Here is a 20,792-nt window from a genome sequence, read left to right on the forward strand (position 1 = left end):
CATAGGATAAAAATATAAGGTCCTATATGATCTGGCCCTGGCCTACCCAGAGTCAAAACACTTTGTATTGTGCTCCTCCCACCTTTCTCCGGGGCAGTTAAGACTGGCAGGCTTTCGGACCTTTTTTCTTGCTATACTCCCTCCTTTACCTGGAACAATCTGCCCTGATCAACTCCTCTTTCAGATTTTAAGCTCATGGGTAGTTTGCTGAGGAAAGCTTTTCCTGAACTCCTGAACTTAAATTCCCTGTTACTGGCATCATAGCCCCAGTCTCTCTCTTCCACTCATAACAGTATTCCTCTTTAGATTCTAAGCCCCACGAAGGCAGGGAAGCTGCCTGTTTTTACCGACACCGTTTCTTCAGCATCTAGCACTTGTGGGTGCTCAATAAACCAATGTGCCTTGACGACAAAGCTTATGTGCCAGGCCCTACGCTCAGTGCTGGGCCTCCCATGTCTCAGTTCGTCCTCACCGCCTTCTGAGGGGTCTTTTGCCTCCCCGCCTCCCACCCCCAAGTCACACCATCTGGTTAATGTGACATGTCTCCTGTTCAAAAGTATGTGTTTCTCCCCTTCCATGTTCTCCACTCCGTAACAGCTACCTGAGCACAGATGGGCAACGAATCAAGTGGTCAGATTTGCCCTGATATCAAGCCATTATAATAAAAAAAGTTTTGCCTGAATTTGGCTGACTCTGGACCCAACAGAACTTTACTGTTAAACTTCACTGTTAAAACAAGGTTAGCAACATTACTTAAAGAAAGTTTACTGGTCATTAGAGAATCGGAGAGGGCCCTTAACCGATGGCCTCAGAGACACTCCAGTTAGCAGTACAGGGTCAAAGTTTAGGCACCAGCACCACTGGGAACTGGGCCAACCGCCCACTAAAGGAGATTTTATGTCCCTCTCAAGTAAACACATATACACACTCACCAGTGAGCTTATCTCGAACTCTGTTAATAATCTGAATAGCTTTCTTATTTAGGGCCTCTGGTTTCACCAAACCGTCTCCAACTGGAATACACAAAAGTAGAAATAACAGTAAGATTGGATCATCACAACAGGTTCAATGGATGCCCCTGTTTTCTCAAATATTCGCTTTGTAAATGTTGGGTAATTCTTCTTCTTTGTCTAGCTTTGTCCTCAGAATATAATGAGAAATTCACAGGATCTTTTCTGCTCAAAGGCAGTTTTGTTGCTTCCTCTTACTGACCCTCATCATGGTGCACACAGCTGCTATTTTCTTTTTTTTTTTTTTTTTTTTTTTTATGCGTTACGCGGGCCTCTCACTGTTGTGGCCTCTCCCGTTGCGGAGGACAGGCTCCGGACGCGCAGGCTCAGCGGCCATGGCTCACGGGCCCAGCCGCTCCGCGGCATGTGGGATCCTCCCAGACCGGGGCACGAACCCGTGTCCCCTGCATCGGCAGGCGGACTCTCAACCACTGCGCCACCAGGGAAGCCCTAGCTGCTATTTTCTTAATGAGCTAGTCACTGGTGTGATTCCTCAGAGGCTGGACTTACTGAAAGAATGAATAGATTCTGGCACTGTGGTCCCTGTTTTCTTATGGGCTGGTTCCCCAAGTTCCACACCATCCAAAATTTCTAGGAGGAAAAAAATCAGTTAGCAGAAGATTCAAACACCAAGAAGCCATTGTTTCAAGGTATTAGCTCTAATTCTTCATGTACTATATTCCCTTTAACACCTGCCCTACCTATCTCAGAGGGGAAAGGAGAGAGGAAGTGTTATGTTACTCTTTATGTATTTAAAAGTTTTTAGTGAGTTTCTGGGTGGTCTAGTGTTTAGGATTCGGTGCCTTCACTGCTGTGGCCCGGGTTCAATCCCTGGTCAGGGACCTGAGATCCCACAAGCTGCATGGTGCAGCCAAAAAATAATTTTTTTTAATCTGCAAAGCATGAATCTGCGAACATACAGCATTAATAAAATGTTCTGACATACAGAATAGGATCACGAGTCAAAGATCCGGTAACAAAATCTGGTTGGACAGAAACTGGTAATAACATAAAGAAAACTAGCTTTCAAGGGGTCACACACATGACTGAAACGTTATTCCTTGGAGGAATTTATACATCAATTCTGGGGAGAAAAAGTCCACAAGCTTTAGGGTCACCCTCCAATGACTGTGGCCTTCAGGAGAGCAGTCTAGAATCAGAACTATGAAGTTATTTACACATTGTCCTTGGACATCACAGGCCTTCAAACTGAAGCTAGTAATAATAATACTTTTATTAATGAGTCCCTGGAACTTCATTTTAAAAAAATAAATAAATGTATTTATTTATGGCTGTGTTGGGTCTTCGTTGCTGCACGCGGGCTTTCTCTAGTTGCGGCGAGCGGGGGCTACTCTTCGTTGCGGTGTGAGGGCTTCTCACTGCAGTGGCTTCTCTTGTTGAGAAGCACGGGCTCTAGGCGTGCAGGCTTCGGTAGTTGGGGCACACGGGCTCAGCAGTTGTGGCTCACGGGCTCTAGAGCACAGGCTCAGTAGTTGTGGCGCACGGGCTTAGCTGCTTCGCGGCATGTGGGATCTTCCCAGACCAGGGCTTGAATCCGTGTCCCCTGCATTGGCAGGCAGATTCTTCACCACTGCGCCACCAGGGAAGTCCCTGGAACTTAACTTTTAAGCCACATAAAAACAACCAGGTCCACCAGCACCTGGTGCCACCAGAACAGGCTGTCCTGATTCCCCTCTGCAATAATGTATTAAGGAGGTGGATCCTGAGAGTTAAACCAGTAAGTATCACGTAATTTGGGTGAGGCCAGTCATCTGTATGAGGCCCCCCAGACACCGTGGGTGATTCAGGTATTTATGGTATCCAGTGTAGAGTCCAAGCTATTCATAGATGATACCAATCCAGGATCTCAATTTCCTGCTGAGAACACTCTCTTCCTTTTTACACATCCAGATTCCATCCATCCAGTAAGGCTCAGCTTAAATTGCACCAGCCCACGATCTCCCTAAACCACTGCAGTTCAGAGTGACACCTCCTTTCTAAGGCCCACCATCCCTCTGTTAGCAACCAAATTATGTGCTACCTGTGCAGTGCACTGTTCTTTATTATTTCATATATACTCTGGTCAATTCCATAATGGGACTGTGTGCTTCTTCAGGGCATTCCTGGTATCTCACATTCTTTTTGCACCTCTAAACACTTTGGCTTAGCTAAGTAACTAGTTGCAAATGTTCTGTAAGTATTTGTAGAGAATATTTTACTGTTATACACCCTGACAATACTTCCTAAAGGATGACCGTGTAGGATGTTGTTAGATGTGGAGGTCAAAGGGTTGGGCTCAGGGTAGGGAGCAAAGGGCAAGGGTAAACAAAGTTAAACAGCTTTACTTTGAGACGTGTCAGAGCATTTAATAAGCTGACCCTGTTCTGGCTCTTGGAAGGACATTATCTTCTTAGAACCCTGTTCCATGGACACATTCTTGGAAACAATGTTTCATGTGGTTTCCCAGCTCCTCAGGCAGCAGTGTGAGTACATTTCTGCTGCTTCCATCGTCCTATTTCTGAGCTATTAACAAAGCTTTAGGATTAAGGTATTATAGCTAGTAATTATCACAACTCAGGCACCATTAAAGGGCAGGCTAAATACAGGCTAATATTCAGACATACTTTTTTTTTCTTTTTCTTTTCTTTTTTTTTCTGCAGTACGCGGGCCTCTCACTGTTGTGGCCTCTCCCGTTGCGGAGCACAGGCTCTGGACGCGCAGGCTCAGCAGCCACGACTCACGGGCCCAGCTGCTCTGCAGCATGTGGGATCCTCCCGGACCGGGGCACGAACCCGTGTCCCCTGCATCGGCAGGCGGACTCTCAACCACTGCGCCACCAGGGAAGCCCCAGACATACTTTTAATTATGTTTTTACAGATAGATTCAGATTGGATAGTTTGATCAAAATCTCTGAGCTTTAGCTACCCACTCCTTCCTGAGAGGCATTAAATAAAACACACGTTAGGTGCTTACTACTTTAAGTCATGCTTCCTAAAGGCAGTGACAAAGCTCACCCTCTTCTAGAAACACTATGGACAGAAAAGGACAGAATCTGCAACCCTTCAGGGGATGCGCCCACCTACTGACTGGCCAGCAGAGTAGGAATCTGTCCTCGTTCGTGATCGCTTGTTGCCTTTGGTATTTGCTAGGGAAAGAAATAAAGGGAGGATTAAAAAGTGCTTCAAATTTTGACTTGAAAAAAACTTGATTGATATATTTTCTTATAATCATAAAAATATAATTTTCCCAAAAGCTATAACCCCTAAGAGAGAAGAACCAAAGACGTATTGCTCGGGAGAAAACGGGTAGCTGTTAGCACAGGTATCCCATCCTGAGGGACACTTTATATGGTTGAGCTGGATTCAGACAATGTAAACCAGACAACAAGGTGAAAGTATGACAAGCACAGTGGAAAAGACGCCTCTTATTAGTAAACACCTTCTAAGGAGGTAGGAGAAAAGAATAGACTGCGATACTGCTGAGATACCACAACTGCTTGCATCTCCTGTCAAAATTCCATCTGCTACTCAACATGAAACCTAAACAAAAATCATTAGAGTACTTAATTTACCCTGAAAAAGGTTTCAATTAGTATCTAAACTGATGACTGGAGTTTTCTGTCTTAGTTAATAAAAATACTTGAAATTCATTTCCAGCCACCAGAGCTGCTTTGTGAAAATGTAATGCGGTAGCCTAGTAACGTGTCTTGGGCTCCGCGCTTGAAGGGGGACAGGATCGTGAAAGGGAAAGCGTCAGATACTCCCACTTTGGGAGAGTGCGGACTCCAGTTCCCAGGCACTTGCTAAGACTCACTGTCCATCAGCCTCCAGTTCAGCAAGGGGTCATAGACGAAGGCTTCCAGCACGGCCATGACGCTGTCCTTGTGCTCCCGAAGCACTTCCATCACCGTGTGGCATGTGATTCTGTAGTTGCCGTCCAGGCCCGTGACCTGCAGATGGGCCAGAGCCATTCACCACAGAGGTCACCAACACTGGCCCCTGAAGGCCTTACAACCGAAAGTCAGGCAGTCAAGAAGGCGTGTCACCTCCACTCAGGAAGACGACTTAGCCCATTACTGATGGGCCAGGCTGGGAATGTCTTCAGAGCAAAGGGTCAGGTCAGGACTGTGATTCATATGAAACAAGGTCTGGAGTAAAGGTTGGTAAGACTTTCAAAGACGGATCATTTCTAACACAATGGAAAATACCAGGAAACGACTACAGAATAACCTGGGCGTTTGGGGAACTGGAGATCTAACAAGGAAGCAAGTCTGTCCTCAGAGAGGGTTGGAACTGTATCGGTCCCACTTCAAATCAGCTCATTATCAATATCCACTCACCTCCATAGCATTGGTCAACATTCTTGTTAGTCTAAATGGAATCTTCTCTGGGAATTTCTCTCTGGTCATAGCAACCTAAGGATAATAAAGGGAAAAACCAAGTCCACTAGTTAGACTTTTCCTCAGCTGAAGCCAGGGGCAGGCAGGTGGCTTTCCTTTGCATCACCAGCACCGACTTCAATTAGAGCACAGAAAGGAAGCAGCTTGAGTTTAGTGACGGGTCTTGTCACTGGGATCGAATAGACAACTAAAAATAAAAGAGAGAGGGTGGCGGAGAGGGAGAGGGGGAGAAATGGGGAGAGGGGGAGAGGGAGGGTGGGGAGAGAGAAAGAGAGGAAAGAGGGAGAAAAATAGAGAAAAAAAGAAAAAGACAAGTGTGCATCACGCCCAGGCCTTTGACCAGCAGGCCATGTCGAGGATAAGGGATTTCTCCACTTAAAGAGGGTGTGTGGGGACTTCCCTGGTTAAGACTTCGCCTTCCAGTGCAGGGGGTATGGGTTTGATCCCTGGTAGGGAACTAAATCCCACATGCTTTGCGGCCAAAAAACCAAAACATCAAAAAAAAAAAACCAACAGAAGCATACTGTAACAAAGACTTTAAAAATGGTCCACATCAAAAAAAAAAAAAAAGAAACTTAAAAAAAAAAATTATAAAGGACTTCCCTGGTGGTCCAGTGGCTAAGACTCCGCCCTTCCAATGCAGGGGGCGTGGGTTTGATTCCCTGGTCGGCAAACCAAGATCCCACGTGCCGCGCGGAGCGGCCGAAAAGAAAAAAACAAACAAACAAAGGAGGGCTGTGAACCGTGCCCCCATCCCCCTTTTTCTGAGTCCAATTACAGCAAGTATCAAAGAGCATGGATTTCATTTATTAGACTGATTTTCTATCACCTTGGTAGGAGAGGCAGGGGTGAGGATAATGCATTTTGGGCTTAAGTTTGCCTAAGTGGTTGGAGGAGGGTGGAAAGTGATCATCCAGGAAGGTGAGGTTACGTGGTGTTCTGGAACGCGTGTTCACCTCAAAGCAGTCCCCAAAGTCAATGTGCAGGATCTTCCCGCTCAGCCGGTCCAGCATCAGGTTGGATGGGTGTCTTTGAGAAACAGAAGAGAGACCGGGGGAGGTCAAGAGAGCAGCACAGATGAACAAATCCCCAAGTCTGTGAGACTCTAGGCCAGGGGCTGGCTAACTACAGCACTCAGGCAAAATCTAGCAGCACCCCTCCAGCTTCTATAAGTAAAGTTTTACTGGGGCACAGCCACGCTCACTTGTTTATATATTGTTTCAGGCTGCTTTTATGCTACAGCAGCAGAGATGAGTAGTTGTGACGGAGACCGTGTGGCCAGCGAAGCCTAAAATATTTATTATCTGGCCCTTTACAGAAAAGGTTTGCCGACCCCTGCCCTAGGGCTCAAATGAGAGTTTATCTGTGTGAATCACAAGCTGCCCCACGATACCGAGACCATTTGCTCTCCCAAGGTCCTTGGTCACAGGATAAATGGTTTCTGGCAGTGCTGGCATCTCAGGGTGACAAGCTTCTATCTTCGCTACTCGGCACCTATCATAGGGTCTCATCTCCCTGAGCCCCTGAGCCAATTCAACAGGTGTTTTACTAAGTGTTTTTTTTGGATCTTAGTTCCCTGACCACGGATTGAACCGTGCCCCCTGCATTGGGAGCACGGAGTCTTAACCAGTGGACCACCAGGGAAGTCCCTCTGAGTTTTTTAAAAACAGGAATTTATTATTTCTGTGGGATAAAATTTTTTTCACTCTCAAATAATTGCATGAAACATGATCTCAGGAGAAGAACAGTAGATGTCGGAATACTAGTTGTTTTTGTTTTGAATTTCTGAACATTCCTAAACTACTTTTTCAGTCAGTACACTAGGATGAAATTTATCATGTAGGAATATCAGAAGGATCTACTTTGGTTGGTTTCAATTAAGGAAATAGAATTATTTATCTTAGCATGGTAGTGATTGATAAATGTTTATTGAATCAATAAAATCAACTGGATTTAATATGGGTTTTAATACATTAAACCAACCTATGGAGAAAGTAGTACCCTTGAACTATTGTTTTTCTTCTCTTTAGTTTGATGTGTTGTTCTGTTGGCATGGACAATAAATAGGGGACTAAGGTTGATGCCCCAAAAAGCACCTAAAGTACAAAATACAAATACTTACCAAATGGTCATAAATCTCACTGGAAAACAAAATGAAGCCATTCAAGAAAACTACAATGGCTACAAAATGAAGCCATTCAAGAAGCAAGACTCAAAGAAACAAATTCACTCACCTATCACCCAGGCCCAAAATATACCCAACCATGGACATGACTGCTAAAGAACGGGTGTAATTGGTTCTTCGATCAAACCACACCTAGAACACAGGAGCACACGTGAACCAAGGCTCTGGAAACTAACTTGTTTCAACATAATTATACCCCAATCAGTTGTTTGCTTATAGCCCATCAATAAGCAGTTAGAACGTATAAGGGAACCAAAATCACATTCATAATTACAAAGATAAACTATGCTCAGAATAAACTTAATTAGAAATGTGCAGAACTTAGATGAATAAATAAATTAAACTTTGCTTAGAAATATAAAGACTTGAGTAAGTGAAAATATCCATTTAAGGATATCCACTTAAGATTGAAAAGATGTACTATCCTCCCAGATTATTCAATACGCTGAATGTAATTTCAATAAAAATTCACTGGCACGTTTTTGGGGGACCTTGACAAAATGATCCCAAAATTTATCTGGAAAAAAATTATATGTAAATAGCCAATGAGAAGAGACTTGTTTTAACAGTGGGATACTTGAGGAGAAACAGGCAGAAAATCAATGAAATAGAAATTCTAGAAAGAAATCCAAAGGCATGTAAGAATTTAGTACATAATAAAAATTTACTCTTTTAAATAGTGGTGAAAGGATGGATGATTTGGTAATACTAAAATATTACTTCATCGTCTTAAAAAAATAAAATTTATGCCCTAACTTTAAATTCCAACTTGGGTTAAGGATTTAAATGTAAACACAAATCTTTTTTTTCCCTTGTGATAAGAACTTATGTAATTTACTCTCTTAACATCTTTTATATTTATCATACAGCAGTATCATATCACATCACAAATCTTATAATTAGTAGAAGAAAAGATAAGTAATCTTGAGGTGGAGCCTTTCTAAATATAAAGCCAAAGGTAGACTTTAAAGAAAAGGATTAAAATTCTATTAACTTCTAACATTTAAAAATGCACATCAAAACCAAAACAAAACAAAAATTTCAAACTGAGAAACATACTGTTAACAAAATTGAAAAACCAAATAAATAGGAAATTTATAATACATATGAAAAAGATTTAACAGCCTTAATAAAATACTATCGTAAAGCAATGGCTGAAACTTTAAACTACTAACTACTGCTAGACTGCATGGCTCGCCCATTCAATTTCTGCTCTAAAAGACTGCCCATCATCCACAGCTAATCATTACAGAGACTCGTCCACCAGGTGCACAGGAACAAACAAGAAAACCATTCCTGACCCGAGGGGGTGCACCAAAGGGCAGTGGCACGAGTGGGGTGGGGTGGGGTGGGGTGGGGTGGGGTGCCGTACCTCGGAGCTGGGGCTCTTCAGCCACAGCAGCCTGGCCAGGTCGTCCCCAGCTGTGTTGTTGACGGCGTGCTCAAACACCTCGACCTTCTGCATCAGAGTCAGGTGGTCGTAGTCTGGAGCCATCTGCACCAGGACACAAGGGCTGTGAGGGGCGGCCTGAGATAGGCAGTGCACACCCAGGAAGAAACAAGCCTCCGTGGCCAGGCAGGGCTGGGTTCTAATTTCCCCACCACCGCCAAAAGGAGAAGGGAGACAAGGAAAAGCAGTGGCCACTCTAACCCAATGACCACAGGAAGTGCCAGGGCGTAAGGGTAAAACGGGTCTTGCCTCAGTACCAGCCTACCGGTATGAACGAGAACACTGGAAGGTTCAAGGTTTGGGGTAACAAACAATTCTCGTTCTCCTCACTCACACACCTACCAAGCATTATTTCCCCTTATGGCCAGTCAGTGCTCTGCATACATTATTAGTATTCAGTAGATACATGTTGCCTGATAAATAATGCTGTCCGGTCTCACGGAGGGTGATGGAAACCTAATTTCTGGGCTTTAGGGTCCTTCTGTTTCTTAGAGAAGGTTATCTGCTTTAGGACTCACATCATTAATCCTTCGTCAACAGCTAATTCCCTCAAACAGATTTTTCAGTGATGGACACGTACAGAAGAACGAGAAAAGCAGCTTTGTACAGACTCCCTGACTGGTGAGTTTTGCCTCCGAGACACTGAAGGCTTGGGCCTGGCAGACTCATGACATACCCGCAGCATGATGCGATGCTCGATGTTGAGAAGGATCTTCTTTTTCTCCCTGTAGTCCCGGATGAGGGCGTGCAGCGTGTCACAGTGGGGGACCCAGCCGATGAGGCCCGAATTGGTTGATAAGGGAATGACAGCATATCTCTGGATGCTAAAACCCATGGGGAAGCAGGGTCATTGAGCAGAAAACAGAGTAGAACTTTTTTTTTTTTTTTTTTTTTTGCGGTACGCGGGCCTCTCACTGTTGTGGCATCTTGGTTGCGGAGCACAGGCTCCAGACACGCAGGCTCAGCGGCCATGGCTCACGGGCCCAGCCGCTCCACGGCATGTGGGATCTTCCCAGACCGGGGCACAAACCCGTGTCCCCTGCATCGGCAGGCGGACTCTCAACCACTGCGCCACCAGGGAAGCCCCATATCTATGTTCTTAACAGAAAGAGGAGTAAGAGAAGACAGGACAGGAAGGGCTTGGCAGGGCTGTCATCCTGTAACGGTAGAACACATTGAATTTGTGGAATCTCCAGTCTAAAGGCCACAAAGTGTTCCTTTCTGAATCCTCTGGAGGTTATCAAAGGCATTTCCCATGAGAATACTCTAAAAACCTGGAGAATTTTTCTCTTTGACACCTTGGCTATTGATGACTTCCTGTCAGGTTTGTAATTATTTATTTGGCAAAGATACATGACTACCTGGAGAGATGTTAAGAAATAACTAGAAGATTTCTCAAATCAGTGCCATTTTCACGGCATCCTGAATACCTGAGGTTTTTCCGAAGAGATGTTGGGTCATTGGCCAGAAGGGTGTTGACCAGGCCGAAGAGCTGCATCACTCGCTCGTCCTGCCGCAGATCTTCATGGCCCTTCAGGAGGAAGACAAACTCGTGCCCGTTGCTGCCTGTAAAGAATGGGGGCAGCAGTCAGCGAGGATCAGAGGGTCTCAATCCCACTGGCTGGTGGACCACCACTGCATTCACAAGTCTGTGGACACATAACTTACCCAATCATACCGTCCCTACAAAGAGAAGAAACACTCCCTAGAACGGATGAAAAGAATGGCCCTCCTGTTAATCGTCCGCCAATGAGATGTTCAAATCAACATAAGTAAAATTTTTAAAAAATTCTGTCTTCAAGGGCCAGGAACAAGTCTGCACAAAGATGGTCACTCTACCTGTCCCCTCCCCAACCCACTTTCTGTCCTTCTCTGTCCTGCTCTGACCCGAGAAGCCTGACCCCTAGAGACCACATCCCCTGGGCTCCCCTGTGTGCTTGGCCAATGGGGGCAGTGGCGGGAGGTCAGAGGGTGGGAAGAGGGAGAGGTCAGGGTACTTGCCCCTGACAACTGGCCAGGCTACGGTTCTGGAAATAGCTCCCTCCCACTGTCTGAGCCACGGCTTCTAGGGGAAGGCCTCTCTTTCCAGGTTATAGCCCTTGCCGGGCTCTGTGCCCTCTTCATGCTGGAGGTTAGGGGTGAGTACTAACTTCACACTACCGGCTCTCTTAACTCAGCCACACCTCTGAAAACAGTCCTTTGGTAAAGTCTCTTTAATTAGACACTGCTGAAAGCTGACCAACACGTGTTTTAGTATTAGAAAAGGCCAGCCCACGGAGAGACAATAACCCGTGGGCCACCACTTGCGGCTGCCCGGTGAATAATCACTGTTTAAAAAACACAATCACTGTTAAAGGCAAGAGAGCTGAGAGTGTCAGCAGAGCACTGAGGCCTCCCGAAACCACACCCTCTAGGTAACGAACCTCACTGTCTGAACTGAGTTCTACTTCAGTCTGCTCACTTTACACAGCAATTCCCACAAAGAGAGAATGTGAGCGTGAACAGGGACACTCGAGCCCGGTGCCCTTCCTTCGACGTGGCCTGTCACCTGCCGTGCTTGCATCCGGGGCCTCCTTCTTGCCTCATCAGCTCCCTGACAGCTGCCCACCCACCGATCCCCCACGTCGCAGGCCTTCACAGCTCCCTTCCACCGGTTCTGGGGGCGGGGCGCAGTGTTATGCTTCACTTAAGTAAGCACAGCTGTATGAATCAACGAGGGGTCCCAGGGAGGAGGCAGTAAAGGAGAAACCCACTTTTCCCTACTCGGCTCTCAATAAATGGGAGAAAGATTAGTCGTGTGGACAGCAAGCAGTCGTTTCAGGAGAGGGGAGGGGTCTGCCAGGGTGGGAGGGAGACTTGGGTCCTTACCCGAGTCTCGGGTCCGCACGACGGTCCTTACCCATAAGCGTCAACTTCCGGGGCCTCTGCTTGGATGTGATGACTTGTAGAGATGGTGCAATGGACTGAATGCGAATGATCGGCTGGTTGGGGTCGTATGTTCCCGGCACAGCCAATTCCAGGTCCCGGCACATCAGAAGTTTTGGGGACACGTATTGCAGCTCTAAGGATGTGAGCTGTGAATAATTACCACAGGGTTTAGTTTTCTGCCTCAGGGAGGAATTTAAATGCCATGTAAGTATTTTTCAATGGGTTGCTAATAGCGATGACTTGTCCCAAAGTCTGCAGGTAGAAGTGGAACCAGGTGCTGGGGGGTCAGTGTTAGAATGTTCACAGACAATAAAACGGAAAGGACTATAATGACCGTTAACCCTGCTGGAGCCTCAAGATCCTACCTGAGGCAGCTGCTTTGAGATTCGTCTGAACACGTGGTAATAGAGGTCCCAGGCTTGGGTGAGGTCCTTGACATTCCCTGATTTCATGTACTTCCTGCACCACTCTTGGGCCTCCATTAAATCTCGACCATACGCCTGAGAGGGAATGCAGGGGAAATTTGCAAGTTGTCATTTGTGTTGACTAAGCCACAAGGCTGAGTCCCCAAGCAGACAGCAGAACTCCTCGGGAGCGCACCCTGGCCAGAAGGCACTGGCCTGGATAGCTCAGCAGGGAAGCTCGGCAGTATTCCAGCCCCAAAGTCCCAACCTCAGAATGGCTTCTTAGGTAAAGTAAGTTCGGAAGACAGACGAGATGGCCTCGTGAGGAATCCCATAGTTTTCCCATTAAAGTTTTGGGAGAGTTCTTGTAACTTAGTGACAAATAAATTTCTGGTGTTTTATATCCTATGACCTCCCTCCATCAGAATACATTTTCTTCAAGTCAGTAAAGAGGTTAGAGGGAAAGGGGTCTGCAAAAGGCTCTGGAGTCCCGTCAGTTGACGCTTTTTCATCCCATACCTGGTTGAAGGATGTTTCCTTCAGAGTCTGGGGTCCCCGCTCCATCATAGCATGCAGAGGCTCCAGCACCTCGAACATGCCTTTCACGTTCCTCTCCCCAAAGTACAAGCGAGATGCCTCTTCCAGGCCTTCGTGCCACATCTCATGCCAGAGAATGGCCACTCGGATCAGCTCCTCACTCACCTGGATCAGAAAGGGGAAGGAGGGAAGCACCAAGGATAAGCTAAGCTCAGGAAGGCCAGTCTCGGAGAAACAGAAGGTACTCTATCTGGCAGCCAGAGGGAGTACACAGCCCTGTCATGAGGAAGTAAGACAATTTCACTCAAGATCTCTGCTCGGTGACCAGAGGCCGTGAAATCTGCCCCGGCCCTGACTCACCATCATGGCCTGTTGCACCAAGGTGTTACTGTGCTCGCACATGTTCTTCAGAATCTTGTTGGCCGCGTTGTGACGGGCCGTGGTGGTGGACTTAGAAGCCACCGTCAGCGGGTAGATGAGGGCCTGAAGCAAATACAGAAGGAACATTTCCAAACTCGTGTGAAAGGAGGATGACAAGAATATGATACCGACACTCATCTGAGTCTACCAGGCAGGGGCTATACGATCTTGGCGGGGGTTCTTTCTTTCCTGGAAGGCCCCTGGATCCCAGAGCCTGCCAGCTAAGCAGGCCCTCCCGGGGGCAGGACAGGACGCTTAGCTCCCAGTTGCACTTGCATCTCTAGAGCAGCTTTAGGAAAGGCTGGACACCAAATCAGAAGGTCAGCAGTTAGATGAGAAACTGCCCCGGGTCTCCACGTACCTGGGGGTGGTACCGACCAATGTCTGTGAGAAGCTGGTGAATGAGACGTCCCACCAAGGGCCTCGGCGTATCAATTCTCGCAATGAGCTGAGGTATAACCTGATATTCAGAAAGAGACAGTGTGCAGCATGAGATGTGGAAACAACTCCAGTTATTTTTCTGAGCCACGAACAGCTCTTATGACTTGTTTGGTAGATGCTGTTGGGCTTGGAAATGGTTCATTCTCTTCAGTTCTCTAAAAGGAACTGAAGAAAATATGGAGTCTTGACCTTGGGGTCGATCCCTACTTCCTCACCACTGTACAGCACATGCTTCCTTGCTACTCTCAACAGTGACTGTAAGAGGAGACAGACGAGGAGCAAAATCTGACCCATCCCCCACTTGGTTAAGTGTCCTCCCCTGTAATCAAGTGTCCTCCCCTGTAATCAAGTGTCCTCCCCTGTAACCAAGTGTCCTCACCTGTAACCAAGTACCTCACCTGTAACCAAGTATCCCAACCTGTAACCAAGTACCCTCACCTGTAACCAAGTACCCTTACCCATGACCAACTGTCCTCACCTACAACCAAGGAGCCTCACCTGTAACCAAGGAGCCTCACCTGTAACCAAGTAGCCTCACCTGTAACCAAGTGTCCTCACCTGTAACCAAGTGTCAATCTGGATCGCTTTCACCCCTTCCACTAAGGCTTCGTTTACATCTGGCCAGTGACCATAATCAAACCATAAGGTAAGGACTCTGGAAAAGAAAAATGAAAGTCATAGAAAATTAAATTTACCAGCTTTTGTCTGTTTTTTCATCTTCAAGACTCTTGGGAAGAGAAACGGCAGAATTCCGAGTCAGTGGCTCTCCAATGTGTTCGGTCTTGGGACTGCTTGGGAGTGGGTGGGTGGGGATGGCCAGCGGTGCTCGGCCAAACACAGGAAGATTATCCCAAGTGAATGATTATTTAATTCCACCATGGCGTCAGCTCATAACACTAACAGACGAGCCCATGGATAAGCTCTGCACGTGCAGAAAGAGTTGCCTGTAGCACAGCAGCAACTTGGAAACCTGGCACTTAGCCGGTGGAGACCCCCAAACGCAGGAGGGCTGGGCACCTAGAGCCTCTGGACTGGCTGGCCTGTTGCCATTTGTTTAGGCCTCTCAGAGTTGCCTCCAAAAGCTGAAGGAATTTCAGCGATATTGGGAGAAACAGCTGGGTTTCTTCTTCCTACGTTAACAAGCCACACACAGGCAGTCCTTGGGCCACTGCTCCCTCCTCTTTGCAGATTTCACCCGCACAGGTGGGCCTGGTCAGCTGCGACTCTGGGACGTGCTCATCGGGGTGGGTAGGGAAAGAGGACTTTATGTGTGACTTCTGTGACCTGCCATCCACATGGCCCACCAGGGCTTCCCTTCCTTTCCCTGATACCTGAGCGTGTCCTGGAGATTGTTGCCTCGTGACAAAGAGATGGATCGGAAGAAGCCCTGGACAGCAGGGACGGTGTACATCAAGAGGGTTTTGGACAAATCCTGTTGGAACACACGTATGTTAGTGACACTCTTGCCTCAGCTTTCTCATCTGTAAATGGGCATAACAGCATACTAAATAGTATCCCCTTCAAAGAGTGGTTATGAGGATAAAAGCAGCTAATACACAGAAAGCCTTTGGATCAGCACCTGGCACAGAGCAAGCATTCAGTAATGGCAATGGTGCCGTAACTGTTACTATCCTGGGCTAACAGTGGCTTCCTGAACAGGAAGGAGAGGAGGAGCAGAGGAGGTGGGGCTAAGGCCCTGAACATGCTGATCTCTGGGCTGGTCAGCTGCCCCAGGCCCTGAACCGACAGCCTCAGAGGAGGTGGAAGGGGAGAGAAAAAGACAGGGGATGGACTCTACCGGGCTCTGTGCTCAGAGTGGGCCCGAAGATGTGTAGGCTGCCTTCACACCGGTGCAGAGCACTAGGAGAATGAGCTCAGTCACATGGGAAGCATGACAAGGACCTCATTCTTCAGCACAGGGGCTACATCAGTTCCCCAAACCCAAATATATAAACAAAAGTACTGTCTCAAACAATGCCGATGGCAAACCATGTTTTCTGGCTTCAACCAGAGCTTCAGAGTAGGGCCTCAGGCTCCTATCAGCCTCCATCCCTCAGAGCGCCTGGTGCCTGGGTCCGTCCTTGATGGGGGAGGAAGGAAGGGTACCTCAGTGACCTTCTTCTGCAGAGGAGATGGGGTAGGGCTGTTCTCAGTGCTCTCAGCCTCGCTCTCGCTGTTACTACCCTCGGTGCTGGTGGCAGTGGCCGTGGCCGCCGTGGTGGCGGCAGTGGCCACGTTGGTGATGTTGGCCCCACTGGCGTGACGCAGTTTCTTCTTCTCATCGCGGGCTTGGTTCTGATGTTTGTAGTGGAGCACAGCCTCGAAGTTCATCACAGCCCACGCGTGCCAGGCCTGCGGGCGGGGACGAGAGGACAGACATCGGGGCTGTGACATCAGCAGGGGCAGGAAGCTCAGGCATCAAGGGCCTTGAAGGGCGTGAGGCCACAGCTGAGGAAGAGTGCAGGCCGCCCTTTCTTCTTAGTGGTCAGTAGAGCAAATCCTCACTTCGTGGAACACTGGGGAATGGGGCATTTTACTAAATCCAATGCGATTCATTCATTTTGCGTGCACCTGCTGTATCGGGGGCTGTGGTGAGTGCCGTGGGCGGGGTGGGGGGCACATGAGGAGGAACAAGCTATGGGCCTTGCCTCAGGGACCTGCTAATCTAGTAGGGTAGGTTACTCAAAAACCTAAAAATAGGCAGAACGTGACCGGGGCAACAAGAGACAGACAACGGGAATGCCAGGGACGGGCGGGCAAGGCGTCACAGAGGAGAGACTGCGGTGGGTCTTGAGCAGCCTTAGATGGGCAAGGACGGCACAAGAGGGCGGCAGGGAGGGCGTCCTGGCAGAGGAGGAACAGGGACAGAGATGCAGGCTGGGCAAGCACGGCACAGTTCACAGGAAACAAGCAGACAGATGTGACTGAAGCTTAGGGTGCACGCAGGAGAGCAGTGAGGGGGAGCCCAGCAAAGCGGCAGGCTCAGACCACGGAGCAGCTGGCATGTGAGACCAAGGGCGTCCCATCTCATTCTGTAGGAAATGGAGTTTTTAAAGCTGAGTTAAAAGCTGGGCTTCAAACATTCCTTTGGCAGCAGATATAAAACAGATTATTTAAGAGGGCAGAGGTTCAGGGGGTGAGGGTGAAGGTCTTAACCAGGCCAGAGGACAGTGGGGAAGGGGACACACTGAGAGCACAGGACCACCACGGAGGGTGACTCTTGGTCATCGTTCGTCCCTCGCACCTGGCTCGGGGCCTGTCAGAGAGCCAGTGCTCAGCGACTGCTTGCCAGAAGAAGCCTCTGGTGCTAACCATTCACACCTCTGACGCTCTGAGCTGCAGTGACGCTATGGAATAGCATTGCCTGGTGTACAGAGCATGAGGGAGAGTTTGATTTGGGACCTGGTAAGTTTGCAGTGGTAGGAGGACATTAAATAATCCACTCATTGGGCTTCCCTGGTGGCGCAGTGGTTAAGAATACTCTGCCAATGCAGGGGACACGGGTTCGAGCCCTGGTCCGGGAAGATCCCACATGCCGCGGAGCAGCTAAGCCCATGCGCCACAACTACTGAGCCTGCGCTCTAGAGCCCGCAAGCCACAACTACTGAGTCCGCGAGCCACAACTACTGGGCCTGTGCTCTAGAGCCCGCGAGCCACAACTACTGAGTCCGCGAGCCACAACTACTGGGCCTGCGCTCTAGAGCCCGCGAGCCACAACTACTGAGTCCGTGAGCCACAACTACTGAGCCTGCGCTCTAGAGCCCGTGCTCCGCAACAAGAGAAGCCACTGCAATGAGAAGCCCGCGCATCGCAACGAAGAGTGGCCCCCACTCACTTCAACTACAGAAAGCCTGCGTCCAGCAACAAAGACCCATCACAGCCAAAAAAAAAAAAAAAAATCTACTCATAGTTGGACTTTCCAGATAATCAGTAAATTCCTTTGCATCCTTTGCTAAAAACCTTTCTTTAACGTGGAAGTGTCCATTTCCCCAGCTAAGCAGAGTAGATTGATCATAATCAACCTCTATTTGATGAGTAAGAATCCTACAATGACCCAGGTTCAGTTTTCCCATACTTCTGTTTATTCGACAAATACCTCTTATATATGTACCATGAGCTGGGGGTCCCGCTGAACAAGACATAAAGAGTCCTGCACGCACATGGGACTAACATACACCACTGATGGTACAAGACAGTATAGACCCAAAAGGGCCCATGCTAGGAAGAAACTAAAACTAAAAGTCCTGGAGCCAGTTTTTTACTTGTGATTTGTCTCCTTCTGAAAAGCTGAATGACGAAAAGTAATCTGGTTAGGACACAGTTCTAATTAGTAAGGTTCCAACTAACCAAGGGTACACTGGACATATTCTTCCAGCCTCAGACTGAAGCTGTCCTAGAGAGAATAATTACTGCTGCTTTCACAAAATGAGCATTTTTCAGATCAGACTGAAGCATGCTTAAAGCAGCATAAGAATTTCGTTGATGTTTCTGTGGTCTCCAGATGCAGATTTGGATCCCAGAGGGATTAATTCACACAGTATCAGCCGGTTAAGGAGACACGAGAGAGAAATGGAGGACACGTGCCGCACCATGTAGCTCTTACCAGGAGGCCCCTCAGAAAAGAGAGAAAAACATGAGAATGTGTGCTCTCACCAAAGACGTATACGCCCAAGACTCAGTCCTCTCCCAGTCAATCACATCTTTTATACATTTTCTAATCCTGTTTATCTTCTTGAAAAATTTCCTATAACAGGATGTTACCCGGAGCTTTCCAATAAAAACAGAAAGTTCAGTTCTTAGATGAGGAGCAGAAAGGGATGGGAATCTGAAAGGAGCTGGGAAGGAACAGATGACCCAAGGGAAGATACAAGTTCCAGAGACTAACCATGTGTCCAGATGCTCTAGGAAAACAAGCCGTCAAGAGTCTGTAAGACAACAGCATCCCCAGAGCCATGCACACACTCACGGTATAATAAGTCTTTTTCAAGTCAAAGAATCTATCAATTAGACGTGGAAAGGGCCTCTAACAAACTGGCTCCCAGCACTCAAAGAAGCCAATTCGCGGTATCAGACCAGGCCACCAAGGCCTTGCTGTAAAGCACGAGCCACTAGGGTGCACAGGCAGGCGTCTGGAGGAGGCAGCGGGAGGTTCCCGTCTCTGGTTACCTTGTACCAGCTGCGGTCGTGCTCCGTGGCGGCGCTATAATACTGCAGGACTTTGGGGATCGTGCTCTCGTTGATGCCCTGCAGGTTCAGCTGCCACTCCCCGAGTTTCAGGAAACATCTGAAAACAGAGAAACAAGCCCCCAGGTTGCCCCCTCCTCGGAAGAGCCCTTCCAAGGAGAGCAATGAATTACGTCGCAGGAGCACAAAAGTCTCCCTGATATTTATTCCTCCTCTCGGGAAGCAACATGAGGGAACTGTCAAAATTCTTAGCCAAGTTTTTCAAGGGATGGTCTCTTCTTGCCCTCTGTCTTTCAATGCTAGCATAAACCAGGTACCTGGCACACGGAGGCCTGAATGGACCTATCTCCCCCACATTCATTATGGTGGGTGGTAGCTGTTGAGAGCAATTTTTCTTTTGATTGCTATATGGCTTCTCCCTTACTTTTTCCTTTTACTGATTGCTAAGCTATTCCAGGTTCTGTGCTAAAGGCCTGATGTATTCTTTCCATTAATCCTCACACCATTTCATTCCACCCTAGGAAAAAGGAACTCTCACTATCCCCTTTTTATGTAACGAGGAAACCGAGGCACAGAGAGGTTAAGTAACTTATCTAAAGTCACACATCAAATTAGCAGCATATCTGGCAGTAGCAGCATATCAAACTCTAAAGCCAGACACCAGGAGAACGGCACACAGGTGCTCCTGGGCTGCTGGATCCTGGGAAAGTAAGTGGCAGCGATTTTGGAGTAGCGTCATTCGATGGCTGCCTGGGACCCCTGCTGGAAACGGTGAGAGATGTAAGCGAGCGGCTGCTCCGGGAGCCTTGAACACGGCCCTTGCAGCAGAGGCTGCCGGTGGGGCAGGGCTGGCATGCGGCGGGCCCGGCCTTGGGGAGCTCACCGGGCCATAAGCTTGTGCAGCTCCTGCTTGTGCTGCTGGTCCTCGGTGGCGATGGCGTGCTGGGCCTGCTGCTGCACGGTCTGAACGAAGTGCTGCATGTGCTGGAAGGCGTCGATCTGCAGCGGGACAAAGGCACAGGGAGCCACTTGGCACTGGGCCCAACCTCAGGGGACAGGAACTGCTGTTCACAGGCACCCAAGCCAACCCTCTCCCAACGGAACACCCTAGAACACAGGGTGAGGACCCCGCAGGATGGAGGACCGGGGTGTGATGCTGAGAGACGGCTGGGCTTTTCAAGAAGATTCATATTTTTTCAACGCAAGTCTTAGCTCTCCTTGGCTAACTGTAATTACAAGTCTTAATAAGCCTTAGAAAAACTACTCGCCTGACTACCCCAAAAAACAATTCATATGAAGTAATCTCAAACCACTGCTTACTTCACTATCAATATATTGCCCTGGGGGAAATCAGGCTTATGGGGAATTGTTTCAGGCTAGTAAAACTTTAGCATGTGTTTAAAACACTGTGGTACCTTGGACACTAGCGTAGCAAAAATTACAGTTTAAAAAAATGTGATAGATCCCGTGATAAACCATAATGGAAAAGAATCTGAAAAAGAATGTATATATATATGTATAACTGAATCACTTTCCTGTACAGCAGAAATACAACATTGTAAATCAACTATATCTCAATAAAATATCTTTAAAAATCTGACAGAACCCTCAGTACCCAAATAGAACAGAGAGATGGGGTGAGGCCCCTCATACATCAAAGTGGCATGGGGGGGACACTACCCAAGCAAACATTTAGTTGAATAGGGTGGCTTAGGAGCAAAGTCTGCAGAGCGTCCTCCAGCAGTTACATCTCTTTACACTATGTGATTTTATACAAAGTGAGCAGAAGGCATCTGGGTTGGTAACAGATAGTGGAACTAGGGAAGAGCAGAGA

General features: G+C 47.8%; 1 protein-coding gene across 4 annotated transcripts in view; it reads right to left on the minus strand.

The window, feature by feature from the left end:
- The window catches only part of MTOR (mechanistic target of rapamycin kinase), a 116,734-nt gene that overhangs the window by 3,022 nt on the left and 92,920 nt on the right, over positions 1 to 20,792 (minus strand). For all 4 annotated transcript variants that reach the window (XM_032626690.1, XM_032626680.1, XM_032626700.1 and 1 more), the window contains 20 exons: positions 19,842 to 19,957; positions 18,941 to 19,058; positions 15,881 to 16,126; positions 15,106 to 15,206; positions 14,333 to 14,429; positions 13,695 to 13,793; positions 13,274 to 13,396; positions 12,896 to 13,078; positions 12,338 to 12,472; positions 11,944 to 12,118; positions 10,475 to 10,610; positions 9,721 to 9,868; positions 8,967 to 9,089; positions 7,644 to 7,726; positions 6,366 to 6,438; positions 5,350 to 5,424; positions 4,824 to 4,959; positions 4,090 to 4,155; positions 1,521 to 1,601; positions 933 to 1,013 (listed from right to left, as the gene is read on the minus strand). In XM_032626690.1, coding sequence (XP_032482581.1) covers positions 933 to 1,013; positions 1,521 to 1,601; positions 4,090 to 4,155; positions 4,824 to 4,959; positions 5,350 to 5,424; positions 6,366 to 6,438; positions 7,644 to 7,726; positions 8,967 to 9,089; positions 9,721 to 9,868; positions 10,475 to 10,610; positions 11,944 to 12,118; positions 12,338 to 12,472; positions 12,896 to 13,078; positions 13,274 to 13,396; positions 13,695 to 13,793; positions 14,333 to 14,429; positions 15,106 to 15,206; positions 15,881 to 16,126; positions 18,941 to 19,058; positions 19,842 to 19,957 — 2,395 coding nt within the window. The remainder of the gene's footprint in view (positions 1 to 932; positions 1,014 to 1,520; positions 1,602 to 4,089; positions 4,156 to 4,823; positions 4,960 to 5,349; positions 5,425 to 6,365; positions 6,439 to 7,643; positions 7,727 to 8,966; positions 9,090 to 9,720; positions 9,869 to 10,474; positions 10,611 to 11,943; positions 12,119 to 12,337; positions 12,473 to 12,895; positions 13,079 to 13,273; positions 13,397 to 13,694; positions 13,794 to 14,332; positions 14,430 to 15,105; positions 15,207 to 15,880; positions 16,127 to 18,940; positions 19,059 to 19,841; positions 19,958 to 20,792) is intronic.

Source organism: Phocoena sinus, chromosome 1, assembly GCF_008692025.1.
Source record: "Phocoena sinus isolate mPhoSin1 chromosome 1, mPhoSin1.pri, whole genome shotgun sequence".
Taxonomy (NCBI): domain Eukaryota; kingdom Metazoa; phylum Chordata; class Mammalia; order Artiodactyla; family Phocoenidae; genus Phocoena; species Phocoena sinus.